This window comes from Crassostrea angulata, chromosome 2 (genome assembly GCF_025612915.1).
Source record: "Crassostrea angulata isolate pt1a10 chromosome 2, ASM2561291v2, whole genome shotgun sequence".
In the NCBI taxonomy this organism is placed as follows: domain Eukaryota; kingdom Metazoa; phylum Mollusca; class Bivalvia; order Ostreida; family Ostreidae; genus Magallana; species Magallana angulata.
The window spans coordinates 7,793,283-7,820,753 of NC_069112.1; the positions used below are offsets into that span (position 1 = coordinate 7,793,283).

The 27,471-nt window shown below is 35.6% G+C and overlaps 3 protein-coding genes across 3 annotated transcripts; 1 reads left to right on the forward strand and 2 right to left on the reverse strand.

Moving 5' to 3' along the window:
* Nucleotides 1-1,435: 1,435 nt before the first annotated feature.
* On the reverse strand, nt 1,436-4,886 carry LOC128171928 (uncharacterized). Its single transcript, XM_052837711.1, has 7 exons — nt 4,745-4,886; nt 3,971-4,042; nt 3,610-3,730; nt 2,820-2,929; nt 2,562-2,675; nt 2,209-2,335; nt 1,436-1,525 (listed from the first exon to the last, which is right to left on the reverse strand). The coding sequence occupies exons 3-7, from the start codon at nt 3,699-3,701 to the stop codon at nt 1,453-1,455; spliced, it is 516 nt and encodes a 171-aa protein (XP_052693671.1). The 5' UTR covers nt 3,702-3,730; nt 3,971-4,042; nt 4,745-4,886; the 3' UTR covers nt 1,436-1,452.
* Nucleotides 4,887-8,693: 3,807 nt separating this feature from the next.
* LOC128171937 (uncharacterized protein KIAA1143 homolog) lies at nt 8,694-13,187 on the reverse strand. Its single transcript, XM_052837718.1, has 4 exons — nt 12,994-13,187; nt 12,050-12,067; nt 11,436-11,550; nt 8,694-9,888 (listed from the first exon to the last, which is right to left on the reverse strand). The coding sequence occupies exons 1-4, from the start codon at nt 13,096-13,098 to the stop codon at nt 9,668-9,670; spliced, it is 459 nt and encodes a 152-aa protein (XP_052693678.1). The 5' UTR covers nt 13,099-13,187; the 3' UTR covers nt 8,694-9,667.
* Nucleotides 13,188-13,263: 76 nt separating this feature from the next.
* LOC128171931 (uncharacterized) lies at nt 13,264-24,408 on the forward strand. The gene is made up of 13 exons (XM_052837715.1): nt 13,264-13,571; nt 14,337-14,395; nt 14,890-14,957; nt 16,423-17,742; nt 18,074-18,167; nt 18,777-18,860; nt 19,541-19,601; nt 20,116-20,215; nt 20,633-21,467; nt 21,933-21,983; nt 22,451-22,924; nt 23,321-23,419; nt 23,819-24,408. Exons 1-13 carry the CDS (start codon nt 13,420-13,422, stop codon nt 23,995-23,997), a joined length of 3,576 nt encoding a protein of 1,191 aa, XP_052693675.1. The 5' UTR covers nt 13,264-13,419; the 3' UTR covers nt 23,998-24,408.
* The last annotated feature ends 3,063 nt before the right edge of the window (nt 24,409-27,471 follow it).

Consider the following 27,471-nt stretch of genomic DNA (forward strand, 5'->3'; position numbering starts at 1 on the left):
AAATCAATTCTGAAAATTAGCTGTCCATATCTGGCGTTCTTCGATTTCATTTCATTCAAGTCGTATTTCTAAAAAAGAGGAACTATTTACATGTATATAACTGTCACCAGTGAAACATGTAGCTCAGTGGCCATAGTAAAATTACCGCAAATATTCCTCTGACCCCTTAGCAAACTTAAATATCCCTAAAGAAATTGTATGGATCAACGCATGTGTTTTGTGTCATTTAACACAGCTTATTTGATTATCTGCTGAAAACTGCTGAGAGTTAACAAGATGCAACAATTTCTGAGTGTAAGTGAACTGGTTAAGTTCCACTTATAGAAGAAGAATGTGCACACGGTTACAAGCGGGGTAACTCGTCCTATTCTTGTGTCATGTACATTTTGAATTGACTTGGTTGGTGTAAATGCAGAATTAACAACATATGCCACTTTTATTTCCAGTTTACCCCATCCCATCGAAGCTGCGAATGTCATCAATAGCGTCTTCCTCTTTTTCACCGAGATAACATAGATAATAGCAGGGAGAAGGACCATGGGGGGGGGGGGGGGGGGGGGGGTGTCGCACTAGTGGAGTAAAGTAACTTGTCCAAGGTTACAATGTTACAGCGATAGCGACGGACCAGTCTCAAAACAAATCAGCCGACGCTATCAAATGCGCCACCGCCTCGAAGAGACTGATTCTTATTGATGCGATTTGCTGTTGCTAATGGAGACTGTCCAAAGTCACATAGATGGCAATAACAATCAAAGTACTGAAGAACTGACGGGAGTTGATTTTGTCGATGCTTTTTTATTTTAAAATTAATTATACGTTATTTTGCATGACAAGTACATGTAGTTTCTAATTTGAATTACGCACATTTTTATAATATGAACTTTTGGACTTTTCTGACAAGAATGTCGAGAAACCCCCATATGAATCATGTTACATAATATTTAAAGTTAAAATTAATTTAATCAAACTATGTATCAGTAATAGAAATATTTCTCGAAAATTGTATGGATCCAAGCAATATTGAACTCTAGTCTCGTTCAACCAAACGCTCGGCTGACACCGTAAATCTCCGACAAGGGTTTACGGAGACAGCCGAGCGTCGAGTTGAACGAGACTATATTGAACTCTGGCGTAGGAATACATACAACTACAAAAAAAAATTAAATTGTTCGTACCATTTAAAATCTTACTATTTTCAAGGTATTTATAAATAAGTTTCCTTGAAAAGCAATGCTTTGGCATACATTACATCGAATTTATCAATTATTTTCAAGAACTAAGTCTTGTCAGCAGCAATGATTTGTGCTGAGGTCCAAACACTGTTTCACTTTCGGTTTGACTGAGTAACTGCATAGGAGAGTTGATTAAAATCAACTCCCAAAAATACAACACATAGAAAGCCATGAAACAAATACGAATTAAATGTTTATTCATTATGGGTAACAGATAATTTTATCGTCTGTATTTTTTCTGCTGGTCTTTGACTTTTCGGAAACGACATTCTACGTTGTAAAATCCAATTTTGCTAAAAAAAAATAAAATAAAATAAAATCATAACATATTTTTTGTAAATTTATAGGAAATTAATGCACTTGGATCATCAAAATCTGTGTAGTATAATCTTAGATTATCCTAATTGTGTTCCCCACACAGATCACAGAACGAATTAAAAATATATATATTTAATATACATGTAGAGAGATTAACGGACGAGTTAATTCGTAAAGTTTTGATTCCCATAATTTGATTTGTTATGAATTTAGATATAATAAATGGATTTCGCCACTTAACCAAGAAATTGCCACAAGTGTACATGCTTTTATATTTTTTTTTTCGGTTTTTGTTACATTGTAAGAACTTAAGAACCTATTCAATTAAGGAATAAGGAATCATTCTTTGAGTAAATATTATGAGCTGATAATTTTGGTCTGGGCGTGATCAAATCCAATGAAGCCCGCTTTGGCGTCATTTGAAGTTATGGGTTATATAGTACAAAATCGATACGTAGTGTTATCACAGGCGAAGACACTGGAAAATGTAAATATTATAATGTAAATTCATTGAATTCGCAAGGACAGCATAGATTTTCAGATTTTGAGTCGTTCATAGTGTTTAATCTCTGATTATTTTGTGGATGGAGCTTGCCCACGAAATCGACATAAACTAAGTTCCAGTGAATTCTATTGATTTCAAAAATAAAATAATTACTTTTTGGAAAGACAGTAAGGTGTTGAGCCAACAAGAAAATATCCGGGTTTTGTTGATGACAGGGATTTCGGACTCTCAATCCGGAAATAGCGGACGCATTCACTGTCGTCGTAGGAAACACCCTGGGCTGTAAAAAAGGGGATGGAAGTAAACTTGACTCTCTCCACGCTTTTTTTTTTGCTTGTCAAACTTTTTGGGATGAGTTTGCCCCCCCCCCCCCACTTTCAAAAACGATGCTACGTGCCTGACTGTTGATGCAAATTCAGATTAAACTAGATCTGTCTGATACAGAGAAGAAATAAGTATATGTGTTAATATTTGGACCTTACACTATACCGGTATGTAGTATGTACCTGTACAACATTTGACTAGGACGTTTCCTTGCCTGTCCCTGGGGACCCTGGAATATCCACACACATACCCTTTACCCGGACAGCGGTAAGGCACCGACTTGTTTATGTTGATATCTATGTTTCAAAATACATAATGATAAATAAATGATAAAGCATGATATCTGGTTTTTATCCTGTGATTGGTTCCTTTGTAACTTTAGAAAACAGTCACAGTAACTCGACAAGCTAACCCATCAGTAGCAATTGTATATGACCTACTTATAAACTTGTGTCTTTTCACGGGCCCAGGAGCTCGCAGACAGTTTGGAATGGACTTTCCATGACGGGGTCGAAACGATATTGGCCCTTCTCGATCACAAAAGTTGCCCCTTTTTGAAAAATTTCAAATAAAAGTATTAAATGAAAAAAAATCAGTATGTATTAAAATAATATAAACTGCATAAGAGTCTTTTTTGATGCTAGACCGGTCTTATGCAGTCTATACAGAATATTAAATTTAATACGTAAACTATCGAATTCATTTTTTATATAAATGATGAACAGCGCTCGCAAATAGTGTAACGAAATCGAAGGTTTCATATACCTTGGGGGTGTTCAACAGAGGGAGCGCTCGCTAAAAGCGTTGCAGGTACATGTACAGGGGAATTTGGCGAGCGCGCGCTCGCTTTGTTGAACACACCTCCGATTGCACATATGAAATTCGTGGCCAACGTGTAGTATTCCTGAAGTGGTCTTTGGATTTTATGTATTTATTTCTTATTTTATGGGCATATTCTCTATGTTTATGATGCATTGACCTGTTTTGTTTGATATTAGTGCTCCCCTGATTTGAAAGAAGTGCGTAGAATGTGTTACTCATTGCAACCAACACGTCGAGGCAAGATGTACGTCCACACAAGTGAGACCTCTACCGCAAACATTTTAAACTGTTAAGATGTCTTTTATAGGGATTGTAGAGATACCGGTGATAGAAGAGAAGTATATGGCGGACTTCCCTATTTACGAGCGGTGTTCAGCTTTTACTTCCATAATTCCAAATAATTCTTACGTCGCACATTTCCTCCTTGAACACGTGACCCGTCCTCCCGCCCCACATCGACACGTGTTACACCCGTCCGTGGCGGGAAACCTCTGTCCCATCCTATAAAGCTTTATGTTATACCTACAAACTGCAATTGTAAAAAAGTGGATATAATTCGTCCTTTGTATTAATAAAATGTATTTTGTTATTTATTTCATTTTAATTATAAGCTGACTTTAGGATAATATCCAATATCTACTCAGTTTTCGGACATTAGAGTACAATTGCACATAAACGTTCATCAGTTTCCAGTACCACAGAGGAAAGGATGGGACATACACTTGGGCCAACGTTTGTGGTATTCCAGCAAAAGTTAAGATAGATATACCTTTACGAGGACGCCCTGCAGGATTGACACACCTAGTTCTGCATCCACAGCCAAAGGAACAGCATTTCTGAACTGGATAAGGAAGTTTGTTTTTCAAGGAAACTTATCTATAAAAACTTTAAAAATAGTAAGATTTTATATAATACGAACAATTCAGATATTGATCTAGTCTCGTGTATTCCTACGCCAGAGTTTAATATAGTCTCGTTCAACCAAAAGCTCAGCTGTCTCCGTAAATCTCCGACAAACAGAGAGACTCTCTTGCTTGTTAGAGATTAACGGAGACAGCTGAGCGTCTGGTTGAACGAGACTGGACTTCAATAACAATAGTGCATGCTTGGGTCCATACAATTTTTAGAATTGTTTCGATTACTAATTCATAGTTTGAAATCTATCTTTAAATATTACACAACATGATTCATATGGGGTTTCTCTAAATTCTTGTCTGAAAAGTCTAATTAAAATTCATTTTATAAAAAGTGCTTAATTTAAATACAGACTAGAAACTAATTGCCACGCAAGATAAGAATGATAATCGATAAAATCAACTCCCGTCAGTACTTCAGTACTTTGATTTCAGGTGTTATTAATTGACTCTCGTATTTTTTTATTCGATTAAATTAGGTGTGTTTAATTCCACACATAAAATACCACATAATATGTGCATGTATTACTTTAAAAAAAATGATAGCGAAAAGGACGAACAATGCATAACCGCAAAAAAAAACCCCTGATAAATGTACAGTAACAATTGTGTATCTTGTAACGCCTTACCCCCGGGGCAGTCCTGGTCGCCTCTACACTTGATGTTCTCGGGTCTACAGTCACAGGTAGTGATTATATTGGACACTGGGCACCTGCCGGGCTTCTGTTTGCCCACAGGGCGTAAGTAAGGGCGGCGAGAGGCGTAGGTCGCCAACACCTACAGAAAATGTACAAAAACTGCGTTTCATAACTACACCCCCCCCCCCTGTTTTTAACAATTTTTAAATCCAACAACAATACACTCACAAGTGCTTGAAATAGTTGCTTAACTTACGCTGGTGACAAAGAGGATCACAGTGAATGCCAGATTCATTGTGTACTATAGCTGTCCGTGATTGGTAACTATTAAGTATATACTCTGATAGTATATGACTTATATACCCCTACCCTAACGTTGGATGCACGCGTTAATGTATGTAATCCAAGCTTAATTAGATTAAAACAGTTGTAACATGGAGAGGGTATATGCTGGGGAATACTTAGGCTTTAATGTGAATTATTGAAGCGTATTTGTATTGTGAACACGCCCTTACCATGCAATCTACCAGATACAAAGAAAAAACCCCAATTAATTTACATACATAATATCACCCCATGATTTACCCTTTCAATGTTGGCTTGTTTTTTTTTTTGATTAAGAATAACTGATAAAGTTAAGTGCATATGATATTATCCCCCGTTGATATAAATGTATATAACCTTAAAACCCCAAATCATATATAGTTAAAGTACACACACCCCAACAAGTTGGACTAGAAAAAAAACAACAGATTAATTTTTCTATCAATGATAAATCCTTTTTGGGAGTTGATTATAATCAACACTTCTATGCAGTTACCCTTGCAAACCGGAAGTGAAACAGACCTAAGCACGAATCATAACCGCTGACAAGACTTCGTTCTTGAAAATAATCGATAAATTCGATGTAATGTTTTCAGGGGCATAGTTTTTCAAGGAAAAATATTTATAAATACCTTAAAAATAGTTAAATTTTAAATGGAACGAGCATTTCAGATAATTTTGTAGTCAAATGCGTTCGGAATACGAAACTACATTTTAAACTCTGGCGTAGGAATAATTGGTTTATTTATGATACTAGTCTCATTCAACTAGACGCCCTGCTGTCTTATGGAATGAGAGTACCAATGCACCGGATGTTGACATCAGAGAAGTGTTAATACCAAGATTGAGCCGCGCAGAAAAAGGTATAGCTAAGGTGATTGACTGAATTAATTGCTGAAATAATAATTATTTCAAAGTAAATTTATCACTGTTTAAAATGAATGATGGATTGAAGAAGTACTGCAAAAAGTAAAGAAATAAGAGGGGTTGAAATATGGGGTGGGTGTCAATTTTGGGACTTGGATTTATTTGCTGCGGATCGCTGTAAGTTGTAAACAAGCTCAATTTTGACCTATAAACGCCATGGGACCCTATGTATTTCTACTGATTTTGTGTTAGTGCTTGGAATGAACTTTCAAATGTGACCAAGGATATGTCTGTAAGTATAAAAGCAAACTAGCCAGGTGGGTTTAAGTTAAAATTGAGCCCTATGGGAAATGAATTGGTACTCTTTACCCTATAATTATTGCAAGCGCTCGAGAGCGCTATAGCAACTACGTCAGTCTTTTTCACTGGAATACGCATGCTCGACTCCAAAATAGGGGATTCTGGGAATATCGTACTACTGTAGATAAAATGAACCGTTTTATCATCTTTACATGAAGTTTTGTGTCTGATTTTTAATGTCGAAAAGTCAATCGCAACTTCTCGGGTCTTTCCGCAGAACACGGAAAACACCTCGAATGTATTACATCGGCGTCCATGACAACCTTCTTTTAGAAAACTTGTTATCAATAGACACATTTTAAGATCTATTGGGAGCTAAATTTCGTTAAAGTCAATGATATACTCTAAAATATACTAGTACTACAGAAGCGATATACAAGGCTGTCTAGCCGATACTTATTTTAATGGGAAGCGACTCCATTTTGTAAAAAAAATCTAACATCCGGTAATGTAAAAACATTCGAGCAATCGCAACTTCTCGGGCCTTTCCGGCAAGCTCGGAATGTTTTTCGCCTTTCCGGCAAGCTCGGAAAGTTTTTTCGAGCTTGCCGGAAAGGCCCGAGAAGTTGCGATTGTACATTCGAGGTGTTTTCCGCGCTCTGTCGGAAAGGCCCGAGAAGTTGCGATTGGTCAAAAAGTAACAGTAGCTTAGGTTTTATAATGCAAGGTTATTTTAAATATTATAATGAAAATTAATCTTGCTCTATATCTTAAATTCCTTCAAGCTCGTAAAACAATCTCAGATATGTGGCGTCGGTAGCCGAGTGGTTAAGGTGCAGGACTCATGACCGATCTTAAATTCCTTCAAGCTCGTAAAACATTCTCGGATATGTGGCGTCGGTAGTCGAGTGGTTAAGGTGCAGGACTCATGACCGAAAGGTTGAGGGTACGAATCCTGGCAAGTCCACGTTGAGTCCTAGGAAAGACACTTTACATGTATTTCCTCACCAAGTGTAAAATGGGTACCTTTAGACAGTGAAAGATATTGTCGGAATGTGAGTGTCTGAGCGACTGAACGGCTGACGCACTGAGAAGGCTCTGCAATGCTTTAAGGTGTGCTGGGGTAATAAATATAAAGCGCTTTGAGAAATGTTTCGGCAATTTTAAAAGCGCTATATAAAAACTTGCAATAAAAAAACTTGCAATTATGTTTTCCGCGCTTGGCGGAAAGGCCCGAGAAGATACGATTGCTACAAAACAGTACCAATGGTTTTTTAAAATTTTCACCTCGAAATTGAAATCAAAGTAGATACATAATGATTAAGGCGCAGTCAATGAGCTATGCCACTCTAGATTTACAATTCTAAATTCTAATCGATACAGATATTGAAATCAATGTTATAGAAATCTGCTTCTGTGTTTTATTATTGTTAGCTCAACAATCTTTTTAAAAGATAAGCTTGTTAATCCCCGATAAGCAAAGAGACTCTGCTTGTCAGAGCTTTACGGAGACGGCCGAGCAGATACATAGGTTAATGAAATTAATTTCATCTATAAATATTACACATGATTTCTGTGGGGTTTTATCCAAATTTTTGTTGGGAAACAAAAACAAACAAAATTTCATACTCATCATGCTCATCTGGTATTAGAAAAAAATGCGCGTATTTCTAATACTACTAAGAAACTACTTGTCATTCGATATTACATATCGTAAATTTCAAATCAAACAATCATCCATAAAATCAACTCCCATCAGTACTTCCGTACATGTACATTAATTCAAAACTGCAACTGAATAATTATGTAAGGTTGTCCACAGACATAAATGGCATGTTATTTATGTCTCTGGGTTGTCATATAGCCCAAGAGTGTCCGTCTCCTGACACCTACTGCAAACTACTTTTTACACTCTCGCAGAGCCTTTGTGGACATGCATGTCGAGCAAGGGCACCCTGTCTGTTCAAACTGTGTTGGGGAATCCCCCTCAATTAACGGGCATGTAACTCTTACACAAACGATGCTACTTGTACGTGTCTGCAACTACACCTGAATTGGTATGTTCATTTAAGCGGGTTGTTACTTCACATGTGTACATGTAAATGAGAGACTTGCATCTGTAAAGGTACACTGTAAATACGGGCGACACATTAAGCAGCTGTTAAGTATGAAAACAAAATAAAAAAAAACACTTCAATAACCTTTTAACGTAACTATACTTATACTGACATTCTTTTCTGTGACGTGGCTTAGAGGTTATCAAGCTAAGCATTAATTTATCCACTTTTAGGCCGAGAATATGTTTTTTGTGAAGGTCATTAGCAGATGTTTGATTAATCATTTGACGATTTATATGTTCCGGTTCTACAACATGAAGAATCTCATAATGTATTGGCTTTTTCTTTCTTTTTTTGGACAACAGTTTTGAGCAGAAATAAGCAGGTTCAAATAAGGTTTACCTTTTTATTCTCAAACATCCCCCGTAAAACACTGATTTAGGAGAAAGCAAACAAACAAAATTGTGGTCTTATTTACATGTAGGTGTACATGTGCACACTTAATTACAGGGTGCAAGGTATTGAACCTGGGTCCAATTCATAACACCAGTGGGAGACACACATGTACCTTAATTGTATGATCTCTAAATAATATGTGTTGGAAAAAATAAACAAATAACAGTCACAAAAATGTTCATTACTTTAATCCTTTCTCATAATGTCATTAATCTTGTCATTAATCTCAAGAAGAAAAAGGTCAAATCTTTGGTATGTATGAAATAACACTGCTTAATTTACAATTATATATACCGTAATATTTGTTTAGTGTATAAATATTAACATATAACACATTTCTAAAATAAAATTCAATATTCAACAATGATACTCAAAATGAAACTTTTTTTCATTCATTCATTTTTTGTTGTTAAATTACAAATTGAATGAAAAACAATTATCAGCTATAATTGCTGTCTTGTTATTAAATATGCGACTTTGTGACTTGATCAACCTGGATAAAAAAAATAACTCATGTAATTTTTTCATAAAAAATGTCAATGACTGCATGATCAATATAATACATTAATCTTTTTCAAAATTACGCACTGGTATTTTGTTGAGAATACATAATTCTCAAAGAAGAGTTACTTTTAAAGTGACATTTCTTGAGTGAAAAGTAAACAACAATTCTCCACTATTTAAGATGATTTCATTTCAGCAAATATTAATACAGGTTACAATTCTCCATTTAAAAACCCTTACATGATTTTTATACCATTTTCATTATTGCATGGAGGACTCTGTATGATCATTTAAGATAGCACTGCTTTCACCAATTGTATCAAACTGTCTCTACCCACAAGAGGTTCATTATGGCAACATTTTCATGCGGAATAAAAGTTAGTCAACACTCTCTATTAAGATGACACTAGGTAGCATCCTCTTCTTCCTCATTAAAAGACAACAGCGTTGAGTTCTTAACAGCCTTCCGTGACTTTTTCTTTTCCTTTCTGTCTTTCTTTTCTTTCTCCTCCTTCTTTGCTTCCTCTTTCTGCTCCTTCTTTTTCTTTGTTGAGGTGTTCAGTTCTGTTTCTTCCCCGCTTCTCTTCACCGGCTTCTTGAACTTGATCTTCCCATCTGCAGCAGGCTCTGAAAAAATCAAAGAAGTGATTACCTGTACAGCTCACATTGTACAACATACACACATACACTCTAGACTTACACATGTACAGGAATACGAAGTTGTGGAAGTCCGCCCAGTCCTATCACTAGCACATACATGGTTAAAGGAAATTTTTTAAGGGGGGGGGGGGGGGGGGGTCAGATGGCTTCTTTTTTTTAACTGATTGGACTCTCAGTAAATTTGAATATTCTAGGGAGGGGTGGGGGTGTTACCATAAAACTTAGATGAGCATACTTTTGATCTAAGTCTCACTTTTACAAAAGGAACCTATAGTGTAAAAGTGAGACTGAGATCAAAAGTGAGCTCGTCTAAGATTTATGGCCCCGGGGCCAGTTCTATCGCTAGCACATATGGGGTTTGAGAAAATTTTCAAAGGGGGGGGGGGGGGGGGTTGGTTCATGGTGATAATTCTGTAGGGGGTCAGGGACCTATTTTTGATGGATTGGAATCTTAGTAAGTTTGAATATTCTAGAGAGGGGAGGGGGTGTAACCACCTCCCACTTCTAGATCCACACATGCTAGCACCAGATACATTTATCTCAGCTAGTAAAACACCCGACCAGAATGTGATTCTGGGGTCTGGGGTTTGAATCCTGGTCTGGTCAATCACTGTTTCTACCATCTACACTGATTTTGTTGTTAATAACATGGTCAAATGTAAATACATGTATATAAATCATAACCATTTTATTGCTATGCACATCATTTTTTGAAAGAAAGTTAAATGCAGCATGTTCCAAGAAAGATAACTCTGTCATGAATGGACAAAAATTCATGAACATGGAATGACTAATGAGAGTGTTAAAAAAATAGGATTTGCAATAATGAAGAAAAAAACTGAACTGAATGTGACATCTTTTGTTAAAATTAAATGTCTGAGAAAATTTAAGGTATTAAATGTACAGAATGTGTTAGGAAAAACGGTTAATCAGTCTAAAAGGAGAGCAAGTTTTTGTGCGCTAAAGATTGCAAGTTTGTGTGTGATAAATCCCAAATCGTAGCTCTATAGTTAATTTCCAATTGCATTTCCTTGTAGAGCTACATATTTGCAGCTTATGATTGAAGGCAAAATTGCTTAAGGAGGCTGGGTCATCAAATTACAATATTAAATGTAATACATTTGGCATGTATATTTTGCAAAAATTAGTTTTTGAACAAGTTTGGGTAGATTTGAATTAGCGTATTCCTGAATGTGACTTTTTTTTTTATACCTTTATGCATGGCATTTAGCAATGTACTTGATTTAGCGGAAGCTGCATTCCGCCAAAAGCTCTAAATAGAATACACATCCAAATGTAGTATGTTTTTAGTACCATGGCCATCAGATTTATTTGAAGTTTTTAAATATGATTTGCTTGCTATTTTAAAACTGTAATTGTTAAAAAAAAATTCCATACATTTTGGATTTTAGATTTGACTATTTCCTTTATCTTTATTCAGAGCTCTTCTTGTAAAGAAGATCAATACTGTATAAATATGGTCCCGTTATCCAGTCCTCTTAATATCCACACACCTTGACTCTTCTCCAGTTCCTCCACCTCCTCAGCCGTTAGATCACCCTCCCGTAGCTGTACTATCATCGGCTTCTCATCGTCATTGTCAGGTCGATCCTCATCACCGTCATCCTCTAGGGCTGGGACGATACTGTACTGAGCCGATTCGGTACATATCACGATACATGAGATGCGATACGATACATATCACGATACATTGCAATTAAATGAAAACATGAATAAAAGTTTAAAATTTATTCAACCTGCCGATGTATTACCGCATGTCCAAAGTTATTTTGTTATATTCATAATGAGCGTTGCACAATTTACAAATTACTTTAGTCTCGTGTACACTAGTTTTTCATAAACAAGTACTCCAAAAGTTTTCCACACTCCATATTTAGCTTCCTAACAGTTTTGACAACTTTACGAGGTTTTCCGCCATCTTTGTACTTTCATATTAGGCGCGCAGACTAAAAATAGCCGATATATGAAGCTCGGATATTTTTGAAAAATAAAAAAAGTTCGGTAAGGTATCGTTGTATTAATGGTAAATGTATCGATCCAAATATCGTCAAAATAAATACCGCGATGCACCGGTGCATCGGTGGATCGTCCCATCCCTATCATCCTCAAAGTTCGGGATCTCCCTCTGAAAAGCGTTGTCAAATAATGTAGAATCAGGGTAAATAGCATCTTCTGATTCACTAATCAAGCAGGTAAATATAATTATAGTATCAAGCATATTAGACCAATCCACACAAAAGTGAGTTAACGTGGTGGACAGTGGGTATGGGGGGTGGGGGTGGGGGATGGTATGAGATTGAAATTCCTCTTATTATAAGGACCAATCGACTTTGCTCTTACATGTAAGAACCAACTTCAATGCAGCACTCAAATTGTTGTTATTACTTAAAATCACTGAGTACTGCTGAGGTCAAGAGTCTGAGGGCAATTATCATTTAGGAGGGGAAATATGTGCCAGTCAGACCAGTTCGCATACCAACGACTAGAGTTTTAGAGGGCTCAGGTTCGAATCAAGGTCCTCTGTCTGGTTGATCATTATTTCTCCCGTCCCATTACATTTGGTGCCATGTCAACACCTTGAACTGATAGGTTAAATCCTGCAGAGGGAATGAACCTCCATCTTTGAGGGTGAAGATTCGAATAACGGCACCAGACAGCTCAGTTGGTAGAGCACCTGACTAGGGTTTCAAGATCGAATCCCGGTCTGTTTGGTCATTATTCATTCCATCCTGTTACCATGGTTACAGTTGATACACCCATATATAAATTCGATCGTTCAACTAAATCTCCGGGTACAGTAAAGCTATTCGATAGTACATGTAGATATGTCATTTCTATTCCAAAACAAATAAATCATACTCAAAATTTATAATTATAAACGGATTATTATAACTAAAAATACGACCTGATTTAACCCATATAGGCAATAGATCCCGACCCGATTAAATAAAACAAACTAAACATGCTAAAAGTTAACTACATTTCTCCTGAGGAAATTCGGAATCGGTATAAACAGGTGCCCGTCTACCATGAGACGACTGACACAAGTACCTTGGTGTCAACTGTGGGGCCCTCTTTGTATCCGACTTTCTGCTTGAATTTCTTGATGAAGTCCGGTTCGTCGTTCTGAACATAAGCTATTTTAGCCTTTGGCATTTTGTAAACAAGCAACCTAGTCGTAGTACAAGTTAACAAATAATACTCCGATTTCACTAATAACAGGTAAAATCTGAATTTTTTTCACAGGTTACCGTCAACATTACTTTGTTTTTACGCCATATTCTATCAAAAAAATAATAATATAATCTCAAATTTTAACAGGAATTTGCATTGCTGTAACGGTCAAACTATATTTTTAAAAAGATTTTATCAGAAAAGTTGTATTGCTCCTCCAATTTTCTCTTGTCCCTTTTTCTGGTAAATAGTTTTCTCCAATTTTTACCGCGCTTTCGGTTTGCTATATTTGTAAACAATGTGATGAACGAATATCGATTTTATCTGACGGGAAAAGACGCCAGCACGTGGCGGCGGCTGGTAGGCCGTTACTACTGGTTACCGGACAGTCAGATCATCTCACACCTGGTGGAGGTACACGGTCTGTCGTGTAAAGCTCACTGTTCACTGGACAGGTAAGCATCTATAACCACGGGTCCTGGAAGTTATTGTAAATATATTGAATGTGCATGTATAAAAACTTTTTTATACATGCACATTCAATATATTTACAATAACTTCCAGGGCCCGTGTCTATAACAAAAGCAGTTGGTGATGCTGAAACACTAGACTTTTTAGCAGAATTAATTAAACCCCGATTAATATAGAGCTTGTTGTTTATAATCCCATCAAGACTAATTCAAATTGGCATCCTATTCATTTTTATTACAGCAAAGAAGAAAAAAATAGAAAAAGTAGTACCCCCCCCCCCAAAAAAAAAATAAAAAAAAAATAGGAAAAAACCCCACACAGCATAGGTTCTTATCTTTAACCTGGCAATAGTTAATCTGTCAGTTTCAATAGTTCATCACAGCAGCAACTGTAACTACTGACAAGACTGGATTTCTGTGGCCTCTGAAGCTTTAGTCAGGTTAAGAACTAAGCTATCTTGCACTGACAGATACAACTGGTTTGAATGTTGTGTAATGGTCAGATTGGTTTGAGTAACAGCAACAGATAGCTCTAATCAGTTGGTAGAGCAACTGACTACGATTCAAGGGGCCTGGCATAAATCCTGGTCTGGTCCATCTGTCATTGCATTTTCTCCCATTCCATTACAGTTAGCGTATTTTTAAAGTTGTGTCTATAACATTATGTTTATTGCCGCTATTATATATTGACTTTATTTTCAATTGATTAATTATATTTTTACAATTAAAAATGTCCCCATGATTTTGCAGCACTCCTGAAGCTGATGAATTGGGACTGCCTGTCAGTGAGTTTATATATGAAGATCCAGGTAAGGTATCGATCTAAAGGAAGTTGGAAGAAATGCCTGCATTTTATAACTGTAAAGTCAACGAACACCATACAGATCTGTGTAATAAAAATAGGAAAATTGAATGAGCGAAGTAGAGAGATTAAACTCGCAAACACATTGTCAAATACTTTGTTTTGAAGAGGAGAGTTTATGACTTAGTATGATAAAAATTAATGATTCTGTCTTTGTTTGGTTTTCTAAATTTTTGTTTACTGTGGAATCGATTAGATTTCGTGGTGGCTCAATTGTCATGGAAGTCGTGGGTACCTCTCGTCCACGAAAAAACTTCCTCCACAAATTGATAAATTAGGATAATAAAGTCATATTTCCTTTTGTAGATATATAATAATACATGAAATTACGTCCATACGAACCTGTAAAATTTAAGCCATCCACGAAAATTGGCCCCCATGAAATTTAATGATTCCACAGTATCTGATTGAATGTTAAGTGTTATTTGTGGTGCTTTTAAGATGCAGAAGAAGAAACAGAGCCATTTACCAGTCTTGATGGTCAAGTTGATCAAAACAGGACCAATAAGGTGAGGGCAGACTGATAATATATCATCACTCGGGAGGCACATAGCCAAGTGGTCATCAGTTTAATCCAAAGGTTGTTGGTTAGAACCAGGTTATGTTCACTCATTGTGTGTAAAGTTCGTAGACAAGGCATTGTATCTTCATGAATCAAACAAGCTGAAATAGGGTCCAACTTACGTTGGGTGGAGAGGGGATTGACTTGCTAAATATAAACAGGGCTCGACATTAACGCTTGTCCGCTTGTCTGGTACCAGATAAAAAATATACGGACAAGTGAATATTGCTGGCCACTTGTCCGACTGGACAAGTTCATTTTTATGTAAAAAAGTCTCCAACATTTAAAAAAGAAAGTTTTGTGATAAGTTTATCAGTAGTCTCGTTATAAGTTTATCAATTAGTTATTTTGAATTTCAAATTGCAATGCAATTGTGTTACTCTTGATAGAGATTGAAGTTCACTAATTTCAAACAACATTCAATATTTAATCTTACAAAGTACCAAACACACATGTTAAGGAAGAAAAGGTAGCAAAAATAAAGGATTATGGAAAGAAATGTAATTTATTCTAGGTTTCATTCATCATTGATAGACTATGATGACTTTCTGTGTTTAGCTGAGAAATCAATAGAACAGTTACTATGCATGTATTTTTAAACCTGATGCTAAATTTAAATTGTCTTGTAATATGCCATGACAAAGCTACAGCTGACAAATCATGTTAAATGTTACATTTAGGAATTACACTTTAAGTTTCCCTTTAAAAAGCCAGGTTATAGCTAGAATAATCAATTGATGACTTTATTTTAGTAATACAGAACTGTAGTTTTCAAGTTGACAATATTTGATCATTAATATTGAAAAATTTTCGGACAAGTGAAGTTGAAGTTCGGACAAGTAAATGTCTTGGTCAGTTGTCCGAATGGACAAGTAGGAAAAAAAATAATGTAGAGCCCTGATAAACTGGTGTCCCATCCAAGGAGAGTCAATAACTCCCTTCAGATGAACATCTGCCCTCAGTGACTTCATGTCTTGGAGATGGATTTAACTTTAAACAAAATTTATCGCTGGGGAATTTGCTCAGAAAGAGGCTTTTCATACAAATACAATTAGAACACCACTCACTTCTTCGTAAAATAAAAGAATAGGATTCTGATTAAATTAATGAATGAAAACACATACCAACTGCCCACTTACAAGGGAAAGTCTAAATTGTAAAAAACCACAACACTACATTGCTATTCATCACTTTGCTGTATGCATAGAAAAGGCTTTCAATACCACCCACCAACCTCAAAGAAAACACATTGTTAATATGCATGATATGTGAAATTATAGTGGAACTTTATAGATGTTTTAGTGTAACATGGAAATTTAAGACCACACTCACTGAGAGAATGAAATGTAACTTTATATAATGATAATAAATGTTATGTCAATGACATCATGATGTTATTTGCTCTTTAACAGACCAACAGTAATGCACAATCCATGGATCCCCAGGATTTGTTTTGTCAGGGTCTTAACAACACAGGACCTCCACCAGCCAGCCTAGGCAACCGATGGGCCAGTACCTCTGCTGAAGAAGACCAGAATGGCTCATTCTGTCAAGGAGCAGTCATTACACAAAACATCCATGATTCAACACAACACAAGAATCAGGCAGCAGAGTTAAGTTGTGAAGGGCTCCCCAGTGTGACACAGGGACAAGAATCGACTCCTTCCAGGGGAGCCATGGAAACCTCTCTATTGTTACGCTGTGAACAGTCACCAAGCGTCACTCAGCCCGCAGAAACGGATCATTTTGATGCGGCCTTGCAGACTTTATTATTGAGTGCTGAATCAGAACTTCCTCCAACACAGTGCAATTCTTCAGTGCTACCTTTGGCTTCAACTCATGGAAATTTGCCAAATCATTCACAGAATGATCAAGTGAATTATACTAGTTGTGGTCCATTGAATTCTACTAGTCAAGGGGTCAGAGTTCAGAGAACAATGCCCTCAAATTACAGTGAAACAGCTTTATCTGGAAACTCCAAATCTGTTATCAATTGTGAAGCATTTAACTCAACATCCATCACTGCTTACCTTCATCAAGACAAGAATAGCCCAGCATTTGATAAATCAGTTACAAAAACAGTGTATTCTTGCGTTGTTGAACCAGCTTTATCTGAGAACTCCAATTATGTAGCTTTCAATGATGGAGAGAATCTTCAGTCTCCACTGACTGCCACAGAGAATCTTCAGTCTTCACTGACTGCCACAGACAATCTTCAGTCTACATCCACTGCCACAGAGAATCTTCAGTCTCCATTGACTGCCACAGACAATCTTCAGTCTCCACTGACTTCAACAGAGAATCTTCAGTCTTCACTGACTGCAACAGACAATCTTCAGTCTTCACTGACTGCCACAGACAATCATCAGTCTACATCCACTGCCACAGAGAATCTTCAGTCACCATTGACTGCCACAGACAATCTTCAGTCTCCACTGACTGCAACCGAGAATCTTCAGCCTTCACTGACTGCAACAGAGAATCTTCAGTCTCCATTGACTGCCACAGATAATCTTCAGTGTCCACTGACTGCACCCTTTATGCCAGTAATTGTCAGTGTTGAGTCATTATCCAAGGTCACTGAGAAGGAAAGTCCAGAGCCTGATAAATCGGTGCCTGTACCTGCCTCTAGTAAGCAGGTGCTGGGTAAACAACCAGTGGTGGTCTTGTTAAAGAACAAGATATTACACACCCTGATGGAGGCCCAATTTATACAAACTTGCGAAGACAAGGTACATAAAATTTTACATGACTGTAAATAAATCCCCAACATAAGGGTGCTCTATAGATAGCAACAAGACTGTCCCTCTCAATTTTATCATTTCGCATGTATATCACTTGTCTAGAAAATATTTTCTCTTCCATTGCCATAAGTTGACTTATATTTGAACCAGACAGTGCACGAGATTAAAGAATGTGCAGTGAACTGAAATGATTCTTCTTAGTTTGATTTGCTTGGGCGTAAAACTGACTAATCACTATAACTTTTCCAGTTTACTATATAATTAATGTTATTTCCATGATACATAAAATGCTGCCAATCTCGATGATCAATTATTTTAGAAGGCAGCAAACCAAGAATCAGTCATAAAGAAGCTCAGCACCAGAACCCCTACCACATCTGACAAACCACAGGGAGAGGACCAGCCTTGTGAAGGTGTGTGGAATACAGAAACGGATATTTTGTGTAGCTTGCTCACTTAAAGCTGAACAACACTAATAAATAGGCACCGTCACACAAGTTTACATGAACCCTTCAATTCGTTACATCCAATTGCACACATGAAACTTATAACCAACATGTAGTATTTCTACAGGAATATGTTTGGTGTAGCTTGCTCACTTAACAATATAATTGTACATTTAAGGTGGTATGGAACAACTCCAGGTGAAGACATACTTTCTATTGAAATTAACTTTCAAACATTTTAAAACATTTTTTTTGGTGAAATATTGTAAAATTAATAATAGTTGATTTGCAGTATTTTTACTGAGCCTTACACAAATTTAGCTCAACCACATAATTTTTATAAAATGTATTTTAGGTTTTTCTAATTTTTGAATTTAAAGATATAAATAGTCACACATTTTGTTTCCTGCGGAGATGCCTAGTACATGCATGATTAAATTTAATCTGTTAACATGTGTCCAAAAAGTAGGTCATTCTGACCTACTTGACCATGCTTATGAATCTACTGTAATCAATGCCAATGTTGGTATATCATTTGAATAATATATCTTTCACGTTCATGAATTATTTCTACAGGCTCTTTGGTGAATCAGGACTCCATCCCACCCCCAGTAGTTGACCCATCTGATTTATCAGACTCTGGCTGTAGATCTTCTAAAGGTAAAGAGCACTGTGTGATCACTTCATAATGTTAACAACTTGTCTAGGATATCCACAATCTTAACTAGGAGTGGGGGGTCAAAGTGAGGATTTATCTTTGTTAATGGTACCCAAGGCGTATTTGTTTGGAATTTTCTAAAATATTTTGGACCCCCCTACCCTTATTCCAGATTGATACTGATATTGTACATGTTGTAGTCATGTGTTTTGCTGACCATGCTGATCAGATGTTGGATTACTTAGCACTGCTTAAATATGTTTCAGATGTGATCAGGTATTCCTATTTTTATGCGGTATGATATTTTCCTGACTTTTATTTTTACATTAACACTGGGGAGATGTCTGGCATTGGCACTGTCTTATGTTCAATCCTTTTATGTCTATTTGCATAATAAAAAAAATGGTTAATTTAAGTTAAATTCTTTCTCTATTGCTTCCTTTCTCTCTCTTTCTCTTTCTCTCTCTCTCTTTCTCTCTCTCTGACAACACTACATTTTCCCCACTCATCATGAAATGTGCAGAATTAACTTAACATGATATTGTTAGTGTCCAAAAAATCATTAGAATAATCAAAGTGTTGATGATTTAAGTTTCTTTTGTAACTGTTAACTGAATAGAAAGATTCGGAAGAATAAAGAAGATCTACATGTATTTTTATCCAGTTTTAATTTGTATTTCAGCACCATCCAAAACTTCATCAGCATTAAAGAAAACAACAATTCAAAAGCCCAGCAGAAAAAAGTAAGTAACACAATACATAAGACATTTATCATAATAAAGGTTCAAGCTTGAGTGAGCTTTGATTATCTGTTATACTTCATGCGTCGGTTGGTCTGTCTGTCTCTGTCTCTCCATCTGTCTGTAAGCTTTTTTTTTTTTTCTTTTTTTTTTGATTTCTTCCCTAGAACCAAAGGGTCAAATTTAACTAAACTTAGTATAGAGTACTAAAGAGTAAATAAGAGTTAGTAAATTATGGTTATTGAATGTCGGTACATTAGATAAAAAAAATAACCAAGTTGCCTTATATTGGAGTTTGAGTCTGACATCACCTGGTATGTTTCGTGCTGACAATGATTCTTCATAGTTTGTTGAAGGTATAGTCCAATCAATAAACTAGTTAGAACTGAATAATGTATATTTTAGCCCTGTCAGTTTTTATAGACCTATTAATCAAAAAAGGTTTTTTTAGAAATAGATCAGAAATTGTTTGGTAGATGCAAATATTTGTTGATAAATTAATTAATTTTTTTATCAGTCTTGAATTTGGTACCAAATATCCTTCACCATCAAAAGACACTGAAGCTGAAGGAAGAAAGAGAAAAGGAAAAGGGAGAGGAAACTCTAAAAAGAAGAGAGTATGTAAATTTACAGCTGGATTCTTGAACAGTGATTAACATACTGTTTTCTTGCATATATCATAAAGACAGTGTGTCATTTTATGTGTATGATTATTCGATTGTGTTGCATTTTTCGTAAATCCCTTCGAATTATTTAATTGTATAAGCCATGACAACTCTGTGACTCTGTAACTATATGTACTGTATGCAGGAAAATATTCAGCCCTGTTTTATTTTTGCCACTTTTACCCTCGTTGTCAAAAGGTGAATGTTAGATTAAATTAAAATCTAACCTAAAACACAGCTGCGTCTGGGCAAATTCAAGACGGGGAAAAACTGTTCCCAAGTGTAGAATGGCGAAAGTTGTGTAGGGCAAAAATAACCTTGTAATCAGTAAAGACCATACCTAATGAAATATGTTGTTTTCCTTTCCAGAGACCAGATCGATTCTGCGTTTACTGTAGACAAATTATCAAAGGGGGAAGAATAGCCGATCACATGAGGGGAAAACACAAGTTGGAACCAGAGGTGCAGGCAATTCTAAAGAAGCCGTTTGAAGCTCAGATGAAATTTTTCACTGCTAAACGGAGGGAGGGAAATTACTTGTACAATCTTCTCCTAATGGACAAAGGCAAAAATCAGCCATTGATGAGAGAAAGGACCCAATCAAGATCCAAAGAAGATGAAATAAAAGTCTGTAGTGATTGCAAAGGCTTCTACTCCAAACGCTGCTTCTTCAAACATAAATGTGTGTCCGATGATATTTCCAGAGACACTAGAAGACTCAGGAAAGTCTTCATGGATAACATGGAAAAAGACATAGGCTTCCAGAACATTCTTGGTAGGTTTGTTCACGGAGAGATTGATGAGTTCTGCAAGTCCAACAACTCAATAAAAACCATGGGATACCAGTATTATAATACACATCGAATGAAGAAAGGGATGAGTGAAGAAGCTAGACAAACTGCAATCACAGACATGAGGGAATTAAGTAGGTTGTTCTTCCATTTCCGTATCATCTGCGCTACAGGAAGAGCAGTAGAAGACATGTTTGACACAGACAATATGAAGGACTTGATGGAGGCCATGAAGCTGTTGGAGGCCCTGAATGGATCTAGCAACTATACGGAGACTGGGGAGGAATCAGCCCTTTATAACACTGTCCTACGAATGGTGAAATCTCTGGATGAATTTTACACCTGTACCAGACAGTTTGAAACAAAGAAGGACCTTGTAAACTTCAAGAAATCATTCACCAGTAAAATTAAAAGTAAGATAAAATCTTTTTTTTTTATCTGTTTTTGCTTGTTTTATGTTTCTTGCATAGCTGATATTTATTATTTTTTTTAGGCCAGCATTTTTTTATTTTTAGGTTTACAAACCACAAAATGATAAAGGTCGGTAGGAGGAGGAAATTAAAAAAAAAAGATCACTTTTGACCACCATTTTTTTTTATTTCTGGGTTTATAAACCACTAAATTGTAATGTTCTGTGGAAGGTAAAATAAAATTGTTATGACATCATCATCCTTTTAATAACATAATAAATGACAACTTCATAATAGTGGTGTGTAACTGCATGTAAATGCTGGCCTTATAAATCTAATACTGTTATTTAACTTTTGTATATGATATCATTTTGCAATTTTCTCTACAAGATGGTTATGTAATGATATACGTATTATATTATTATGATACATTGTAATGAAATAATGATATTTCCATAAATATATTAGGATTTACTGTAAAGAAGCAGACAAGGATACCAGAACTGGATGCTCCCCCAGGTAAAGTGTTGTTTTATGAAATTTAAAAAAATCAATAAAGTTCTTAATTAATATTGGTTCATTGTGAAATGTGATAGGTTTGTATCTATGTTTAGTACATTGGAATATTAAAGTGATTTGTTAATTTAAGAACAATGGGAATCATTTGAGGGAAAAAGTGAAAAACAAACTGAGATATAGAAGCTTCTTCTCGATGACCCCTTTAGATTTTGGAAAATTTCGAACCAAAACAGTTGACAACTTATAATGAGATACAGAAGCTGTTCTCTAGATACTATTTGAATGAAAATTTAAATCTACCTGACTAGCAGAGAAGAATAACAATAATTATTTTGTTAAAAACACATTTTCTTTTTGATAACATGAAATAGAATGAAAAGCATTGCCTCATTCTTAGCAAATCATGAGTATAATACTAGAATGGCTTTTTGAGCAATTGAATAATGCACTTTGTTTTGTTATTACAGAGCCATCTGGTAATGCTTCAATGGAGGCAGACAATGGTATGTGTGAGTTAATTACAGAGGAACCCAGCACAAAACAAGTCACATCTGAAGATACCACAAAACAGGGTACATTTGAAAATACGTCATCTATTATATCAGCAAGAAAACACATTACTGGGGATGTTAACACTGAAGATACAACAACTGGAATGTCGGTCACAGAACACATCACTGGAGAAGAGAGCAGTGAACAGGGTACATATGTTGATGCATCAACCAATACATCGAGCAGGATGCCAGCCACTGAGGAGGGGGTCAGAGATGTGGGTACATCTGATGATTCACCAAAGAGGAAATCGGGCAGGACACCAGTTCCTAAACAATTTCCTGATGAAGTGAATGGATCAACCAAGAGAATCAGACTGGAGAATGTCCATAGCGAGGCTGAGGAGGAGACAGAAAAATGTCCTGTTGAAAAGATTGGAAGATTCTCAGGTTAGACGGATCAATTATGAAAACTGGAAGTTGGTATGAATTAAAAAATATCTTATTCTTTCTTACCAGAAGTATTTTTCATGTGCAAATCAATTTAACATGTCAACTAAATTTCTACCTAGTCAATTGTATGATATACATATAAAATAAGTTATTAAACAGTTTATTTGAGAAATAAGGAATCATTTTTTTTAGTATTATGAGGTTATCAAATTCAGTAAAGCCCAGAACACTCTGTGATAGATTTGACCACCCCTGACCATATTCGATCACCTCGTAATAATCAAGGAATGATTTCTTATTACTTCTGTAATTTTTACCGATTGTTTAATTCTTCTGTAATATTTACTCAATATTTTTGCCCAGTTAAATCAGAACTATATTTTTTTCATGCAGTAAAATGGTCTAAAGAAGAAACCCACCTGTTGAGGCGTCATTTTCATAGCTACATATACACACAGAATGATAAAGATGACAACACTGGAAATTTACCAGGTAGCTATTTTAAATATTTTAAACACATATTTTACGGAATCCTGCTATTATTACATTATTTTGGGACTAGCCATATATTTGCTTATTTTAGATTTTTTGTCCACCCTGCTTCAAATATCTCTAAGACAGATCTCATAATGAACACTTTGTGATTTTGTCTGTTCTATTATTAGTTGCCTTTTTCAAAATTCATATGAAATTCATAAATTCACATTTTCTCAACTAATGAACATTACGTAAATATGTTAATTTTGTATAGAAACATAGTTCAAATGATAGTTATAACTTTGCACCTAAGGCTGCATGAAAATAAAAAGATGCACAAAGTCATGCGCACTTAATCTGTACTTGCCCTAGTATTCATTAATAGTACTTTCAGATTGATTATTTTTTTTTCAGGTAAGAAAGAAATCCAGGCCTTTTTGAAGTCCCACAGCATTGGTTGCATTAAAGAACTAAAAGAGAAAACACAGATCCAAAAAATCAGAACCAAGATTTTCAACGAAAGGAAAACATCGCGTGAGAGAGGATGGAAAAAACTGCGGGAAATGGAAGCTGCAAAACGAACTGTGATCTGAGCCGTATAGTTAGCAGAACATCATTGCAAGTTATTGCAGAAAAAAAGAAACTCAGAAAAAAGAACAGTTTCTGATTTGTATTATGCATTACATTAATACAAGAAGATAAGGAAAGAAAAACCTCAATGTACTACCAAATTACATGTAAAGGCACAATGCACTTGAGGAATAAGTAATTGAGTAATAGACGTGAAAAAGTGGTGTACTGAGTAGTCACAGTAGTAATAACAGCTAGAATGTGAACAAAATAAACTGTGTCTGGTTGAGTTGAACATCATGCCTCAACACAGGAAAAGAAGAGAAGTGATCTGCAAAACAAAATAAAGAAAGCAAGAGGAAAAAATTGGCAAATATAAGAGTAATGTCTCACTACTGAATAGACACAATAGTGATATGGGCAAGAACGTATCAGAAAGAACACAACTAAGTCACACTGGGAATAGCATGTAGGTCCCACTTTATTTAATGATACTGGTATCTCTCCATTTACAGTATTAGGATATTCATTTAGTCTTAGAGGAAGCCGTTTTATGAATGATATATATATATATATATAATCGCATGTTAGTGTTTTATAATACTTGAAGTATTGAAGAAAAAGCGATGGAAATTGCAATAAAATATGAATGTTGCTAATGATGAGAATTGTTGTGTATTATTTGTTGTCATTGTGGGGTCTTCAAAAGTGTATACTCCTTTGATGATATAACTCTTATCAATGTTACATCTTAAATTACACTTTAATGACGTTTTTGTCAGTTATGCAACAATTGGTACACAATTGTGCATCCAAAAAACAACAACGAAAAACTGCTGTATTCCTATTGACTTAACCTATATATAAGACAATTGATCGGATGTTTACTTAATAAAATCCTGCAATGTTGCGGAAATGAGTTTATAATAGGTATTCTAAGGGAAAAAATACAAAGACCGAAAAATGGCGGAACGTTCAACATGTGAATTACATGTATATGACAAGAATTTTAAAATCAAGATAAGACAAAACATTGGGCACCTACAATGTTTTTTTTTAATATTATTGGAATAGTTAAAAGTTTTTTCTCGGTAATAAGATATCTAAAGAATGCTAAGCATCCTCGGCAAAAAACGACTGTTCAAATTGACTCCGATCCAAGACAAGGCAAAACCAGGCTATTAGTACCTATAATTAAAAAAATTCATTAATATTTGTTTCTCCCTCGTTTTTTGCTGTGTATTTTTATGTCAAAAGGTTCAGATTTATTGCAAACATAAACTTTAAAACCGTTTATAAATCGGTTCAATAATTTACCCATTTGTCTTGGTGTCGTATTATTGAATTGCTGTCAGCAATGTCAAAAATATTGATTTAATTAGCTCCTGTATGTAGGTTACGGTGCATGTTGTTGACCCATTTGTGGACCACCTCCTGGTTACGGAATGTGGGCTCCGTGGAATAATATGATGGAGTCCTATACAAGTACAACACGTTTGATCATTTCTTTAGTTTTTAACTCTATTCTACCCCGATACCATCACAGGGAATTGTTTCATCGTTGTTGAAGTACATTGTATATATATAGTTGTTAATGAATCGAACGGACTTCAATACAAAAAAAGATCCAGTCTCGAGAGAAGTTAATTTTCTGCCATTTAATAAGGGAATGTTAACTGAAAAATCTGGAAAATGACTAAATAGCATAGCTATGTCATTTCATCACCTATTAGTTACAATAAGTCAGAAACAATATGAATGACTGACAGAAATGTATCCTGTGTTTGTAGATTTTAATATCATAGTATTCAATAGCTATAATACTAGAGAGGGAGCAATATTCTTATTGATCTAAGCTATTATGTCTGACGATTAATATATGTGTTTTATGCAAAGGGAGATATTTTAAGTCCATCCCGCTTACAAGATAACTAACGAATACGCATTCCTTTTTTTAAATATCCTTTTCTGTATTTTTATGTCATACAGATTCAAATTTGTTACAAATATTATGTATAAGACCGTATATCAGTTGAACAGTTCGGTCCTTTTTCCAGATGTCGTATTGTTGAATCGCTGCCAGCAATGTAAGGAATATTAGTTCACAAAGTCCCTGTATGTAGGTCACGATGCCCAGTGTCGAACCATTTGTAGACCACTTCCTGGTTACGGAATGTGGGCTCCATGGAATAATCTGATGGAGTCCCATACAAGTACAAAACGTTTGATCATTTGATTAGTTTTTAACTCTACTCTACCCCGATACCAGCACAGGGAATTGTTTATCGTTGTTGAAGTATATAGTTGTTAATGAATCGAACGGACTTCAACACAAAAAAAAGATCCAGGCTCGAGAGTTAATGATCGTCCGTGGGGGAAAGATTAGGGAAAAATAACGAAACATTTTTGTCTTAAATCTATAGAATAAATTAACAAAGTACCTGTCAGTTTGACATTTTGTTGGCTTACCTGAACTTAAAATCTTAAGCGAGCATGTATGACCACATTTTGTATGTCGTCCGTCCGTCTGTCTGTACACGTTAACAATATTTACCTCCTCAGGAATCAATTTCCTGAATACTACCAAGCTTGGCACAACGCATTGTTGGATAAATGGGATTTAAGATAAAATGAAAGAAAATACCTTATTATAAAAGGAAGTGATCAATAAATATTTATTAATTATTGTCATTTTAAAATACCCTTTTCATGAATTATTTAGCTAGAACATAAAAATCTGATGTGAAAGCATGATCAGGTACAGTTAATATAGGTTTGTTATGGTGATATCCCGGGGGGGGGGGGGGGGGGGGGTAATGTGAATTAGTATAACAATAATACATGGACATCTTTTCAAAGCCCTCTTTCTAAAACATTTTCATTAACCCCCTCCCCACCCTTATAACTGCGTTGAATTTCATTTTAATTCTTCTCCGAATACAAGATATATAATCAAAAGGTTATGCTTTGCGATATATTTTTTTTCCCCATCCTACTAATGCTAACACAGTTTGATGCATAACATATGCATTTTGAAGCAATACAACTGTCTATACATGTCGGTAACTAGTTCACGGCATCATATTACCGTAATGTTATGTCTCTTTCTTCTTGAACATTTGTCATATTTGTAAAGCCGTATATTTTAATATTATTCTCTGCCCACAGATTAAGTCACAGAAGGGAAACAAAATGCCATATTTGAATAGTGTATGGAGTTTCTTTGAAATTATTTTGTACTGGATATGTATTACCCATTCATCCTGTTTATTTCGAATCGATAAGGCAATTAAACCAAAATCATAAATTCGCTCCTGCGAATTTAACAGAGGCAGTAAATGCAAAATTTAAAAATAACACGAAGCCGGCAACCTCCCCGATCAAGGTTAGAACCACAATAGGAGCTCAGAGAGTTTATGTTGAGAAATACACATGCATAAAAGAAACAGAAACATTCCTCAGATTATTTAGAATATTAACTTAGCTTCCTAAAACCC

Coding starts and splice junctions, on each gene's coding strand:
- LOC128171931 (XM_052837715.1), top strand. CDS start 13,420: ATGAACGAATATCGATTTTATCTGACGGGAAAAGACGCCAGCACGTGG. Junction 21,984..22,450: donor AGAACTGGATGCTCCCCCAG/GTAAAGTGTTGT, acceptor TTGTTATTACAG/AGCCATCTGGTAATGCTTCA. Junction 23,420..23,818: donor CAACACTGGAAATTTACCAG/GTAGCTATTTTA, acceptor TTTTTTTTTCAG/GTAAGAAAGAAATCCAGGCC.
- LOC128171928 (XM_052837711.1), bottom strand. CDS start 3,701: ATGGGACAGAGGTTTCCCGCCACGGACGGGTGTAACACGTGTCGATGT. Junction 2,930..3,609: donor TCAAGGAGGAAATGTGCGAC/GTAAGAATTATT, acceptor TTTTTCAAAAAG/GGGCAACTTTTGTGATCGAG. Junction 2,676..2,819: donor GAAAAGACACAAGTTTATAA/GTAGGTCATATA, acceptor TTTGAAACATAG/ATATCAACATAAACAAGTCG.
- LOC128171937 (XM_052837718.1), bottom strand. CDS start 13,098: ATGCCAAAGGCTAAAATAGCTTATGTTCAGAACGACGAACCGGACTTC. Junction 9,889..11,435: donor GGAACTGGAGAAGAGTCAAG/GTGTGTGGATAT, acceptor TGATTTTTTCAG/AGCCTGCTGCAGATGGGAAG.